At 42.4% G+C, this 14988-nt stretch overlaps 1 protein-coding gene across 3 annotated transcripts in view; it reads right to left on the reverse strand.

The window, feature by feature from the left end:
* Positions 1-13704: 13704 nt before the first annotated feature.
* LOC129854358 (spondin-1-like) overlaps positions 13705-14988 on the reverse strand; it is a 142926-nt gene continuing 141642 nt past the window's right edge. For all 3 annotated transcript variants that reach the window (XM_055921307.1, XM_055921310.1, XM_055921309.1), the window contains exon 16: positions 13705-14903. In XM_055921307.1, coding sequence (XP_055777282.1) covers positions 14740-14903 — 164 coding nt within the window. In that variant the 3' untranslated portion in view covers positions 13705-14739. The remainder of the gene's footprint in view (positions 14904-14988) is intronic.

The following is a 14988-nucleotide window of genomic DNA, read 5'->3' on the forward strand; positions in this document are numbered from 1 at the left end:
ACCGCTGTGTCTTTGTGAGACACAGAGTAGGTGAACAGATGATCTCTGCACGTGTGGTTCCCACCGTGAAGCATGGAGGAGGAGGTGTGATGTTGTGGGGGTGCTTTGCTGGTGACACTGTCTGTGATTTATTTAGAATTCAAGGCACACTTAACCAGCATGGCTATCACAGCATTCTGCAGCGATACGCCATCCCATCTGGTTTGCGCATAGTGGGATTATCATTTGTTTTTCAACAGGACAATGACACAAAACACACCTCCAGGCTGTGTAAGGGATATTTGAAGGAGATATGTATGGAGTGCTTCATCAGATGGCCAGGGGCCTCATTTATAAAACTGTGAGGAGGAATCATGTCAAACGGTGGCTTACGGACGAAACACAGAAAGTGCTTAGGCACAAAAATATTCTGATTTTATAACACAGTGCGCACGCACGTCCCACGCCATTTTCCCTTTATAAATCACAATCAACTCGAAATTTGGCACACGTGAGCGAGTGTCTTGCCCCACCCTCTTAACGCCCATAGTTGCCTATAAATAGTCAGTGAAACACCCCTAATTAATATTAATCCATACGGACTGCATGACAACAATGACGGCAAATCACGACAGAAAGGCTAAAAAAAGAAATTTCACCCAGAGTGAAATGAAAGTTCTTGTAGTGGAGGTTGAAGCAAGAAAAAATATATCGTTCAGTGGACACAGTGTGGGCATTACAAATGCCAAAAAGGCGTTGGAGTGGCAGCATGTGGCGGACGCTGTGAATGCTGCTGACTCAGAAGGTCGGACCCTTTCCGACATAAAAGTGGAGGCCAAAAGGCACATGGTCACACACAGACAAAGGGTTTCTGCCAGGGGCGGGGGAAAGGGGACACCAGAGCTCAACCCCTTGATGAGTGACTTTCCGGTATTATAGGGGAATCGCTCCTGAGTGGAATAGTGACGGAGGTGGAGGGGACATGGATATGCAAGACGCACCGGATGATTCAGGTATGTAATTAGTATTCCCTCGTTTGAAAAGAGTAAACCAAATGCATTCAAGTTGTATTTAAATATTTATTTACACAAACAATTGTGACATTTTCTTTTGTTTTTTTAGTTGCTGCGTGTTCCAGCGGGGTCGGTGGTGCTGCAGCTGAGCAGGAGTTGAGTGCGCCCAGCCCCGTCGTCTCCACAACCCTCCAGCAGCCGTGTCCTCACAGATGCAGTCCTGCAAATGCAAAGAGACACCATCGGTGCTATTAGAGGTTGCCAATGAGTTGAAGTGGGACAGGCACGGCTTGGCTTCTGCGGGTGCTCTGTAAAGCTGAGCCCACTACAGCACAGAGATCCAAGAGAACAGCTCTTGGTAATCGAAACCAGCTCAGAAGCCACTCATCATCATTGGCCAGTAAATCTTGCAGGTCTCTGAAAATTCACTCTCTTCAAATTATTCCATTCGCCAAATCTTCCAACAGTGCCAAAGCAGCCATTGTGTATCATTACACATTGTAATGGCATGCCTTTAAATACCCACCCATTTGATTGTCAATTACCCTGATTACCCTGTAACTGATAATTGTAACTGACAATGACAGGGCCATTATCACATTGACATTTCTGTGCAACGAACATGTGATAACAATATATGAAACTGTGCACTCGTATCTGCCTGACTGAGGCATCGAAAATGGCATCAGTTTCAACGTAATTTGTCCTACTGTTTACCTTATTATTTATGAGAATACAATTCATAACATGCAAGTATTGTTTAACCTCTCTGCGCTACGGATCCCTTTAGCGGGATCATTTTCCTAAAGAACCGCTGAATTGCAGGGCGCCAAATATTACTAAAAACATTTATAATCATGCAATCACAAGTGAAATATACCAAAACACAGCTTAGCTTGTTGTTAATCCACCTATCGTGTCAGATTTTGAAAATATGCTTTACAGCGAAAGCAATCCAAGCTTTTGTGAGTGTATCAATCAATGCTAGAACAGCTAGCCCCAAATTTGCATGGTCACGAAAGTCAGAAAAGCAATAAAATTTATCGCTTACCTTTGATAATCTTCAGATGTTTGCACTCACGAGACTCCCAGTTACACAATGAATGTTCTTTTTGCTCGATAAATATTACTTTTATAACAAAAAAACGCCATTTGGGTTGCGCGTTATGTTCAGAAAACCACAGCCTCGTTCCGGTCCTGAAAGGCAGAAGAAAATTCCCAAAAGTATCAGATTCAAAAATATTACAAAAAATATTTATAATCATGCAATCACAAGTGAAATATACCAAAACACAGCTTAGCTTGTTGTTAATCCACCTATCGTGTCAGATTTTGAAAATATGCTTTACAGCGAAAGCAATCCAAGCTTTTGTGAGTGTATCAATCAATGCTAGAACAGCTAGCCCCAAATTAGAATGGTCACGAAAGTCAGAAAAGCAATAAAATTAATCGCTTACCTTTGATAATCTTCGAATGTTTGCACTCACGAGACTCCCAGTTACACAATACATGTTCTTTTTGTTCGATAAATATTACTTTTATAACAAAAAAACGCCATTTGGGTTGCACGTTATGTTCAGAAAACTACAGCCTCGTTCCTCGTTCCGTCAATTATAATTATAATCAATCCTCAGGTTGTTTTTAACATACATAATCGATAATATTTCAACCGGACCGTAACCTATTCAATAAAAGAAAGAGCTACCCCTCTCGCGCGCAGGAACTAATCAAAGGACACCTGACTAGTTTTTAAAAATCTCGCACATTTTTTAAAATAAAAGCCTGAAACTATGTCTAAAGCCTGGTCACAGCCTGAGGAAACCATTGGAAAAGGAATCTGGTTGATACCCCTTTAAATGGAAGAAAGACGGGAAATGAAACACAGATTTAAAAAAAGAAAAATCACTTCCGGATTAGATTTCCTCAGGTTTTCGTCTGCAAAATCTGTTTTGTTATACTCACAAACAATATTTTAACAGTTTTGGAAACTTTGGAGTGTTTTCTATCCAAATCTGTAAATTATATGCATATTCTACGATCTGGACCTGAGAAATAGTCCGTTTACCTTGGGAACGTTATTTTTAAAAAAATCATCTGACCCCTAGTGTCAAGAAGTTAATAACTACAGATCCAATTAAATATGATTCCCGATTAAACTGTACAACATATGTCACGACTCCTACCGAAGGTGGCTCCCCTTCCTGTTCGGGTGGCGCTCGGCGGTCGTCGTCACCGGCCTACTAGCTGCCACTGATTTTTTCCTCCCCCTCCTTGTTTGTTTATTGGTTACACCTGTTTGTAGTTAGGTTGATTAGTGGGGCTTTATTACCCAGGCCCGCCTGCTGGGTGTGCAGGATTGTTTTGTGTACTGTTTGTACATGCTTGTATGTCACGGTTCGTGTACGTTATATTTGCGGTTCTATTTAGTTCCCCTTGTGTGTTGGGGCATTTGGTTTTGGTGGCGTCGTGTTCACCTCTGTGGTGATTAAAGTTACGCTACTCTGAACTCTCTGTCTCCTGCGTCTGACTCCTTCCTCCACTACACCCAGGGCATTACAACATATTTGAGGGGCTCTTTTGCAAAAGCAGATATCTACGTTTTGTATTTTTTATCCTAAATCATGTTTTTGTGTTTTTTTGTATGCACTGCAGGGAACTCTTCATATATAGAACGTGAGAGGTAATATTTCGATTTATTTTCCACAATGGCATCAATTTTACAGCGTTTCCCGAGTTTCATCCTTCTGCCATCGGAGTCGCAGTTTTTAATTTCTCCAGTTTATGTGCATATATATAGGTCAAAGTATCTGTGAAGGACCGCACATTCTCCCGTCAAGTTTTTTATTTTTTATAAATGCTTAGAAATTGGCCTACGCCTTCTTTTGTGCATACACAATGTTTATAAATGAGGCCCCTGGCCTTCACAATCCCCCGACCTCAACCCAATTGAGATAGTTTGGGATGAGTTGGACCGCAGAGGGAAGGAAAAGCAGCCAACAAGTGCTCAACATATGTGGGAGCTCCTTCAGACTGTTGGAACAGCATTCCTCATGAATCTGGTTGGCAGAATGCCAAGAGTGTGCATAGCTGTCATCAAGGTAAAGGGTGGCGACTTTGAATATTCTCAAAACATTTTTAACAATTTTTTGGTTACTACATGATTCCATATGTGTTATTTCCTAGTTGTGATGTCTTCACTATTATTATACAATGTAGAAAATGGTAAAAATAAAGAAAAACCCTGGAATGAGTAGGTGTCCAAACTTTTGACTGGTACTGTACATCTATCTATCTCTATATCTATATCTATATATATATATATATACTGTATATATGCAGGCCAAACCATTACACTCTTATCTTAGGCTTCCAGTCTGAATAGTTGTGATTTTCTGTGGGTGTGAGTCCAGATCCCCTCAGACTAGCTTGTGTGATTCCTGACTGGGCATAGACACCCTCCTAGGTGTTTGAGTTATACAGTGGGGCAAAAAAGTATTTAGTCAGCCACCCATTGTGCAAGTTCTCCCACTTAAAAAGATGAGAGAGGCCTGTAATTTTCATCATAGGTACACTTCAACTATGATAGACAAAATGAGAAAAAAAATCCAGAAAATCACATTGTAGGATTTTTAATGAATTGATTTGCAAATTATGGTGGAAAATAAGTATTTGCTCAATAACAGAAGTTTATCTCAATACTTTGTTATATACCCTTTGTTGGCAATGACAGAGGTCAAACATTTTCTGTAAGTCTTCACAAGGTTTTCACACACTGTTGCTGCTTTTTTGGCCCATTCCTCCATGCAGATCTCTAGAGCAGTGATGTTTTGGTGCTGTTGCTGGGCAACATGGACTTTCAACTCCCTCCAAAGATTTTCTATGGGGTTGAGATCTGGAGACTGGCTAGGCCACTCCAGGACCTTGAAATGCTTCTTACGAAGCCACTCCTTCGTTGCCCGGGCGGTGTGTTTGGGATCATTGTCATGCTGAAAGACCCAGCCACGTTTCATCTTCAATGCCCTTGCTGATGGAAGGAGGTTTTCACTCAAAATCTCACGATACATGGCCCCATTCATTCTTTCCTTTACACGGATTAGTCGTCCTGGTCCCTTTGCAGAAAAACAGCCCCAAAGCATGATGTTTCCACCCCCATGCTTCACAGTAGGTATGGTGTTCTTTGGATGCAACTCAGCATTCTTTGGTCTCCAAACATGACGAGTTGAGTTTTTACCAAAAAGTTATATTTTGGTTTCATCTGACCATATGACATTCTCCCAATCTTCTTCTGGATCATCCAAATGCTCTCTAGCAAACTTCAGACGGGCCTGGACATGTACTGGCTTAAGCAGGGGGACACGTCTGGCACTGCAGGATTTGAGTCCCTGGCGGAGTAGTGTGTTACTGATGGTAGGCTTTGTTACTTTGGTCCCAGCTCTCTGCAGGTCATTCACTAGGTCCCCCCGTGTGGTTCTGGGATTTTTGCTCACCATTCTTGTGATCATTTTGACCCCACGGGGTGAGATCTTGCGTGGAGCCCCAGATCGAGGGAGATTATCAGTGGTCTTGTATGTCTTCCATTTCCTAATAATTGCTCCCACAGTTGATTTCTTCAAACCAAGCTGCTTACCTATTGCAGATTCAGTCTTCCAAGCCTGGTGGAGGTCTACAATTTTGTTTCTGGTGTCCTTTGACAGCTCTTTGGTCTTGGCCATAGTGGAGTTTGGAGTGTGACTGTTTGAGGTTGTGGACAGGTGTCTTTTATACTGATAACAAGTTCAAACAGGTGCCATTAATACAGGTAACGAGTGGAGGACAGAGGAGCCTCTTAAAGAAGAAGTTACAGGTCTGTGAGAGCCAGAAATCTTGCTTGTTTGTCGGTGACCAAATACTTATTTTCCACAATAATTTGCAAATAAATTCATTAAAAATCCTACAATGTGATTTTCTGGATTTTTTTCCTCATTTTGTCTGTCATAGTTGAAGTGTACCTATGATGAAAATTACAGGATTCTCTCCTCTTTTGAAGGGGGAGAACTTGCACAATTGGTGGCTGACTAAATACTTTTTTGCCCCACTGTAAGTGTTGGGGTGTTGAGATAAGAGCGGTGAGCCAGCAGAGTGTGAGGGTATGTATAAGTGAGAACCGTGGGGAGAGGCTGTAAGGCAGAGACCCTAGAGCCACATAGCAAACACTCTTTATCAAAATGCAGCAGAGCAGATGGATGAATGTTAGTGTGGGAGAGAGGAGGAATGGGTGTGAGTGTGTGTACTCTTCCCATGACTGTACATGTGGGTTTCTAGTTTGTGTGTGATCGTGCATTTGTGTGTGCGTGTGTGCACATGCATGTGTGTGTGTGTGTGTGAACATGCATGTGTGTGTGTGTGTGTGTGTGTGTGTGTGTGTGTGTGTGTGTGTGTGTGTGTGTGTGTGTGTGTGTGTGTGTGTGTGTGTGTGTGTGCGCGTGTGTGTGTGTGTGTGCGTGTGTGTGCGTGTGTGTGTGTGAGAGCAGGAGGTGTCACACCACAGGGGGAAGAATCCAACACACCAACATATGGATACACCCTCAGGCTAACCGATACATTCTTCCTCAGGCTTGACCACCCACCTGTTGGGTTTTCTCTTGTCCAATAAGATATGGAATATTCTATATTTGTGGACTTCATGGACCTCCACTTTGTTGATATCATGGCTAACAGAAAGAGTGAGAGACAAACAAATAGCGAGTGGAGAGGAAACAACTCATTAGATTTCATTGAGGCTTGAGGGAGAGAAAGGGATCGTTTGGGTTTAGGTTACGCCAGACATTTGTTATGTCTAACGATCATCTTCATTATTTAATACATTATTAAACACTCTTTTATTATTTCTGCACTCATCCATTCCTCTAACTTTAATTAAACAATGACCAGCGGCTACCAAGGCAACCGCCACATTGTTTGGAGTCCTTTGGCATTGCTGTGGAACGGCAGTCAATTTCTGATTAGTGCGTGGTGAATTCCCGTGAAATGCCTTTCCCAAGCAACAGCGAGATAACATGACAGGGAATTTATTTTCTGCTATCGCCAGGATGGGGTTTTCCCTTTCTCTTTTAGCCATGGGGGAAGAAAGACAGGAAATAAAATAGAAAATGTATATAAAAATGTAAACAAGACTAAACAAACTATACATAGCAACTTATAAATTAAACTCAACCATGATATTGAATGACTCAGCCTCTACATGACACCTGGAAAAATAAAACAATGTCCAGTGTCTCTATTCATTACTCCATAAAAATGTCCCGAATTCCACTACTTTCTTTGAGCCTGACCCCCCTTAGATATGCCCATTGTGCTTCTCTCCAGTCTAAAGGCGAATGCAAATGGTCATCCACGCTTTTCAAAGCAAAGATTGAATAGGCATTAAACAGTGGTGGAAAAAGTACGCAATTGCCATACTTGAGTAAAAGTAAAGATACCTTATTTGAAAATGACTAAGTCAAGGTGAAAGTCACCCAGTAAGATACTACTTGAGTAAAAGTCTTAAAGTATTTGGTTTATATATACCTAAGTATCAAAGTAAATGTAATAGTGAAAATATACTTAAGTTTGAAAAGTAAAGCATTTGTGTTTAGTGAGTCTGTCAGATTAGAGGCAGTAGTAATGACCAGAGATGTTCTCATGATAAGTGCATGAATTGGACCATTTTCCTGTCCTGCTAAGCATTCAAAATGTACTTTTGGGTGTCAGGGAAATGTATGGAGTAAAACATACATTATTTTCTTTAGGAATGTAGTGGATTAAAAGTAAAAGTTGTCAAAAATATGAATAGTAAAGTAAAGTCCAGATACCAAATAAACGACGTACTTTACACCACTGGCATTACATTATGGCATTGCAGCTCAGTAGCTCTGTGCCAGTCTATAGATATCAGCCTTGTTCTGCCATGCCACTTATCACTCTTCATATGCACCAATATTAATATGAACAGCCGTAGTCAGTACTCCCCACCGTCCCCTCCCCTCCATATATGACTATATCACTGCCATGGAGCCCAATTGAGGTCTATACATTTGTGGAAAAGAGCTTCTGGAGGTCTGGTCTTCGTATTGATTTTTACTAGCCTGGCTTATTGGTTTATGAAATCTTAGATTTCCTCTGACTCCTTCTCCAGACGGATGGAGAGCCTGGCCAGGGAAGGAAAGAGCTGCTGTATTTCCCAATGCAGTTTGAAAATTGAAAATCAAGTTATTGTTTTTTATTTTCTTTCTTTCTCTTTCCTCTTGCAGTCTGTCAGCGGTCTGTCAGCGTTCTGTCAGCGGTCTGTCAGCAATCTGTCAGCGGTCTGTCAGCGGTCTGTCAGCGTTCTGTCAGCGTTCTGTCAGCGGTCTGTCAGCGGTCTGTCAGCGATCTGTCAGCGGTCTGTCAGCGGTCTGTCAGCGGTCTGTCAGCGGTCTGTCAGCGGTCTGTCAGCGGTCTGTCAGCGTTCTGTCAGCGGTCTGTCAGCGGTCTGTCAGCGGTCTGTTAGCGGTCTGTCAGCGTTCTGTCAGCGGTCTGTCAGCGATCTGTCAGCGGTCTGTCAGCGGTCTGTCAGCGGTCTGTCAGCGGTCTGTCAGCGGTCTGTCAGCGGTCTGTCAGCGATCTGTCAGCGGTCTGTCAGCGGTCTGTCAGCGTTCTGTCAGCGGTCTGTCAGCGGTCTGTCAGCGGTCTGTCAGCGATCTGTCAGCGGTCTGTCAGCGGTATGTCAGCGGTCTGTCAGCGAGTGGGTTGATTTGAGTGTGAGGCAGATCACATGACAATTATCTCAGAGACACATCTCTCCTTTGAGACACACTAGACTGAGATGTGTATGTGGTTAACCCTTTCCATGCCCTGCTTCTGCAGCCAAGCCATTCTGATCACTGCAGCTAAAAAGAGAATTCAGACACCCATTACATGAGAATGAAAGAAAATACACATTTGCCAAATGAGAGGGTATAAGGTGCTATACTGTAAAATACCTGTAATATTAGCTTTCCAGTCATTTGATATATTTGATCAGAGCTCATACAAGTACCCAATAAGAATAGCCATGTTTGGTCATAAATTAGTATTCACATTAATATTCACTGAAAGCATGTAACACTTGCATAATGCAATTGGCCAAATTGGAATTCCATTGCTTATCTACTAGGTTCCGCTTTGTGTGGTAGTTAAATAAAACCGTATCACAATGTGTTATCACAGCTCCTATAGCAACAGTTATTGCTTTCAGCTCTAGGGCTTTTGGCATTTTCTAACTGACTCCATATCAGGAATTGTACAAGCTCCATATGTACGAGCAGCCACCTGCTGTGTTAAAAACAAGTGTTGGGTTTATTTAGATTTGTTTTCGGAAAGATACTGAAAACAGATGCAGGACCAAAACACTTTATTGCCTGAATCTCAATGCGCACAATTACTTTTCAAATAACACCAAAGGACCCCTGGAAAGATATGTATTTCATATTAAATGTCTCGTAATGAATGTTTTAGATTACTCTGTGATGATATATCACCATAAGTCATCAATTACAGTACAGCATCATGATGTTAGGGCAGATTTACTATTTTGTTTCTTCCAGCTCCATTTCCACATGACTGTTTCAGTCTCTCTACTGTTAATATAAATGTAAAACTATTCATGCCAATTTCACACTATGCACAGTCATTTTACACCGTAAGTCAATCAGAGTGATTTTCAATGCAAATGAATGCAGAGGAATGTAAAGAGTCTCACCATACATTATGCAGTGCCATTGCAGCACAAAGGAGGCTTTTCCAACTAGTGGCTTTATCAATGTTTATACCACAGAGCACTTAACATACTGAAGCAATACTTCTCATTGGACTCAAAGTTTTTCATCAGTTGACTTGAGATCTCACCAGCAGTAGCCTAAAGGCAGCCTGAGATAGAGAGGTAGACATCACATCTATTTTGAGCCCACCTATCCTGCCTTGTTGCCAACAGGGAGAGAAGGCGGAGAGAATCAAGAAAGCCAGCCCTATGTCAGAGAAGAGACAGTTCATGTTGATGGATGCCTTGTGGGCACTCTGGAACACTCCCACACAGTCGACCACTGCACTGCCCCCAGTCTGTGTGTGTAAAGCTGTAGCACCGCCCGTATTTACTGTGGGCAACGTTTCAAATAGGCCCGCAGTGGCGAGTCCTGGAGAGCTGCTTATGATCTGCTGTGAGTGGTTGCTGTGGCAACAGTGAATGCAAAAAACGAGGCCTGATGAGGTCCGGGGGCAGCGCTTTGAGACGAGTCGCCGTGTGCTGCATTCTCACTCACTCACACACACATGCAAACAAGCACGCACACTCACACATCAACAGCATCACTCATCTGAGTACAAAGATGGCAACAACGATCTTATGCAACTCTTTATATCACATCTCTCTTCTCCCATTTAGCCACTATCACCATGGATATTTAGTGTGTATGTCAGCAGATATCACCTTGACAATTCATGTTGGAAGTCTCCCAAAGCTGCAGTGTGAACCCAATGTGTGGTTGTTATGGCAATAGCATTGTGTATATCATTGTAAAGCAGTGGCGTGCCGTGGGCCTGGGGCCTGGGCCTTCAGTGAGGTACTACACAGTCCCACCCGAATTAATCCACCTCATTATGATGCCATGGCTCTAGAAACTATACATTTAGACAGAAACGCAGCATAACCAGGCGTTGCGTCACCTTGAAATTGGCAAACTGACATTTTTGGGTAAACAGTGTTTACCCAAAAACATGACACAATCAATGAGTCTTTTCAATATTTCCCTTCACCTTTTCATTGTGCAGCTCCGTTGCCCTGCGCGTTTGTTCTTTGAGCTGTTGATCCACTCCGGTGTCCCCAAAAGTTTTCAAAAGCACCATTGGTTGTTAGTGCCCAGCCGTACTTTGGTGTCTCGTTGCTGCCTTGGTTAGACAACTCAAGTTTGCAAAGCCAGTGTGGCTCCAAACACCAAATCGATCACTTGCAAATAATAGGCATTCCCAGCAGTACAGTTTGCAGTGCTTCTCGGAGCCAAGGAGCCTGTGAGCCATTGACAGCGCTCGTAGTTGAAACTTTGAAAGTGGCGAGCGAACGAAGCACTTTCCCGCCTGTGACAGGCTTTGTGGCGTCGGGCGACCTCTCCTTACAACGTCTAACTTTTCTTGAAAAGTTTGTCTTGAGAATGGCGTTATAATTATATCCTCGACCAAATCGACATCTTCTCCTCCTTCCGCCATTGTGGGTTGAAAAAACAGCTTAGTAGTACGCAAATTAATTCGTTTATCAAATTCAGTTTCCTAGATCTCCATAGGACCTGCCTCTCAATATTGGTAATCCAATCAAAAGACGTACACGCACTACGCCTGCTAGCTGGCTCCTGTGTAACACTGGAGCCAGCCAGAAGGCGTACAATAGCCAACTCTAAAGCTGATTGGTTGACACTAAATTTTCATTTCCATTCACTATAAGCTACAAGCGCCCGCACTGTTGATTCTGAAGGCCTGAGGACAGATTTTAGACCCCTGGCAACACATGATGGCTGAATATGATTGGATAAAAGATCTAACATAAAGACCAGCCCTCAAAATCTCAACCTGGGGCTGGAAGCAGTGCAACCAAGAGGAAAGCTATGAAATGAAGAGTATAACTCTTACTCTGGGGAATAATTTAATACATATTTGTGGGAAAATATATTTTAAAAAAAATTATATTCTGATGATGTTTAGGCCAGCAGAGAAGGCCTTGCAGGCCCTGACGGCCCACCACTGTTGTAAAGTGTGTTTGGGTAGCATTATTCACCTTTTCCCTCTGGATTCCACCACCCATAGGACACCATCATATCCCCCAGGCTGTCAAAGGTCGAGTCAGACTGATTTAAATAATTTCTTCAAGATGGCTGCCAGTGCATGACATCTCTGTTCACTTATTTCCCCTCTCTTTACTTCTGCTTGGTTTAAGGGAAATACTACTTAATGGAGACACAAATTGAAACCAAAGCATGTTGCTTTAATGAGCAAAGCTGGCAACTAACTGTCCCTGATTGTGTCACTGTGAATATCTTTAGAAGACAAGCTCACACTATGAGCAACATGGGTGCATTTAGCAAGGCACAACGTTGTGCAACTTTCAGATAGCACATAGAAATATAGCATGTAGAACAAACATGCCTCTCTGACATGTATAATAAGGAATCATGTCAGCTCTATTCATGACATTTCTATCTACAGCGTTTCCTAATGTTTGGATACTGAGCATGGCCCTCGTGACTGTTAGGGCCAAACGCTGATGGGACGAGGCACATGTCTCACTGTATGAGACTGATGTTGGATTTCCATACATTTCTGACAGAGTGAAGTGGCCTAATATGTGGACCTTTACACACTCAGCACTAATCACAGTGTTGCCTAAAAAAATAAAACCCTCAACACCTCAAGGCTCAACACTAATTAGGTATCTTCTGCCACCGTCTGGTCAATGTGTGTATGTACTGCACCACCGGGAAGTCACCCTTTTGCAGAGCAATGTTACTGTGCTGCTTATGCAGCTCCCTGCCTAGACACTCACATATCTCTGGTTATGGGTTGAGAAAAATGGGTCATGATAGTCAAGTATGCTGTTACAGTATTATGCATGACCAAAGTGTATTGAAATAGCACAGGCTTAGATGGGCACCTTCTGGTTTACTGACTCTACCTGTCACACATACTCTCGTAAAACTGACCATCCTACCGATCCTCGACTTCGGCAATGTCATCTACAAAATAGCCTCCAACACTCTACTCAGCAAATTGGATGCAGTCTATCACAGTGCCATCCATTTTGTCACCAAAGCCCCATATACTACCCACCATTGCGATCTGTACGCTCTCGTTGGCTGGCCCTCGCTTCATACTCGGCGCCAAACCCACTGGCTCCAGGTCATCTACAAGTCTTTGCTAGGTAAAGCCCAGCCTTATCTCAGCTCACTGGTCACCATAGCAGCACCCACCAGAAAGCACACGCCAAACACAAGCCAATTCCTCATTTGGCCGCCTTTCCTTCCAGTTCTCTGCTGCCAATGACTGGAACGTACTGCAAAAATCACTGAAGCTGGAGACTCATACCTCCCTCACTAGCTTTAAGCACTAGCTGTCAGAGCAGCTCACAGATCACTGCACCTGTACATAGCTCACTTGTAAATAGCCCATCCAACTACCTCATCCCCATACTGTATTAATTTATTTATCTTGCTCCTTTGCACCCCAGTATCTCTACTTGCACATTCATCTTCTGCACATCTATCACTCCAATGTTTAATTGGTTATATTGTAATTACTTCGCCAGCATGGCCTATTTATTGCCTTACCTCTCTTATCTTACCTCATTTGCACATACTGTATATAGACTTTTTCTACTGTATTATTGACTATGTTTGTTTATTCCATGTGTTATTCCTGTGTTGTTATATGTGTCGAACTGCTTTGCTTTATCTTGGCCAGGTCGCAGTTGTAAATGAGAACTTGTTCTCAACTAACCTACCTGGTTAAATAAAGGTGAAATTAAAAAATTAAAAGGAACTCACTTCTAATCAGTTTATAGTCTCCATCTAGTGGCCAAGAGTATGAAGTGCACTGGTTTATGTATGGTATGTAAACCCTGGCATGAATATGGACCTCAACGTAATATAATACATTTGCCTCAATATAAATGGTATTCAAAGAAAAATAAACATCCGTATCACAATTTTTAACATTTACTTTTATTGTAAAGGTGATATATTCCAAAATATTAATATGTTAGAGGAGCAGAGAAAAAAGAGAAGTAAAGACAGGTAAAAAACATCTACACAAGACTTTGGTAAGACTCTTGGGTGATATTCTTATCAAAAAATCCACAGCAAAAAAAAAAAAAAAAGATCTTATAATAACAATGCACAAAATCATAGAGATTTCTCTTGCGGTGTGTCTACATGAACAGCAGTACAGCTGAGTAAAAAGTCATACAGGAGATTTCTTGATCCTAGAAACATGTTTTTTTTTCTGAAGGATTATAAAATGCTGGAATGGCTGGGTAACTGTGCTTTAACTTCTGGGATAATATACACTACCAAAGAGGATACTACAGGATATAGCCTAACAGTACTATCTCCTATTAAATCAATTGGTGTTTTCAACATTATCATTATTCAAGAATATTATACCACAACAAGTTTACAGTAATCTTGCAGAAGAATCCTATATGTAACAGAGCTAGTTAATTTACGAACAGAGGAAAATCAGTCAGGTTCATCAGAAGCTAGGCATTATTTTGGGAAGCCTAGATTCTCTCTCGAAATGGCTGTTTGTTTTAGACTCGAGAAGAGACCAAGGGAATTCCTTCCTTCTTGTAAAATAACACATGACCTTTGACCTTGAAGGATGGGTCATTTCAGAATTTGCTAAACTCTTTCCAAACTCTGACTAGAGGTGTATACAGAACCAGTGTACCTTCCCCAATCTAGAATCTTCAGACTCAGCCCTGGATTACACCAAGAGAGATTAAGGTCCGTGCCAGTCCTAAACAGAGTGCATTGGATCATTGAGTGACACTATGCCACCTCACGCTCCGTCTCATAACCAAGTTGCCCATAGGCACAGATGTAGGATCAGCTTACAATCCCCAAACCTAACCTGAACTGTCAGAGGGGAAAACAACTGAGGTCACACCAGTGTTTATGGGCAACCTCCACCCACTCCGTACCCATCCCATCCCGTCCCGCCCAACTTGGTCCATCTAGCAGGGGTGCACGTTACACGCTCGGATCTCCTTCCTGTCCTTGCAGCTGGGGAGCTGGGCGCTCTTAAGCCTCCTCTTGGCTGTCATGAGCCGCTCCTGAATCCCCCCTCCACACAGCTTGGTACAGTCCGTCCAGCTGGACCATGGCCTCATCTTACAGCCTGACCAGAGAGAAAGAGAAAGAGAGAAGGCATGGAGAAAGACATTTTATACATTTTCATGGAAATTTGTTCCTTGTTAAAGAAT

The sequence above is a fragment of the Salvelinus fontinalis genome, chromosome 4 (genome assembly GCF_029448725.1).
Source record: "Salvelinus fontinalis isolate EN_2023a chromosome 4, ASM2944872v1, whole genome shotgun sequence".
NCBI lineage: Eukaryota > Metazoa > Chordata > Actinopteri > Salmoniformes > Salmonidae > Salvelinus > Salvelinus fontinalis.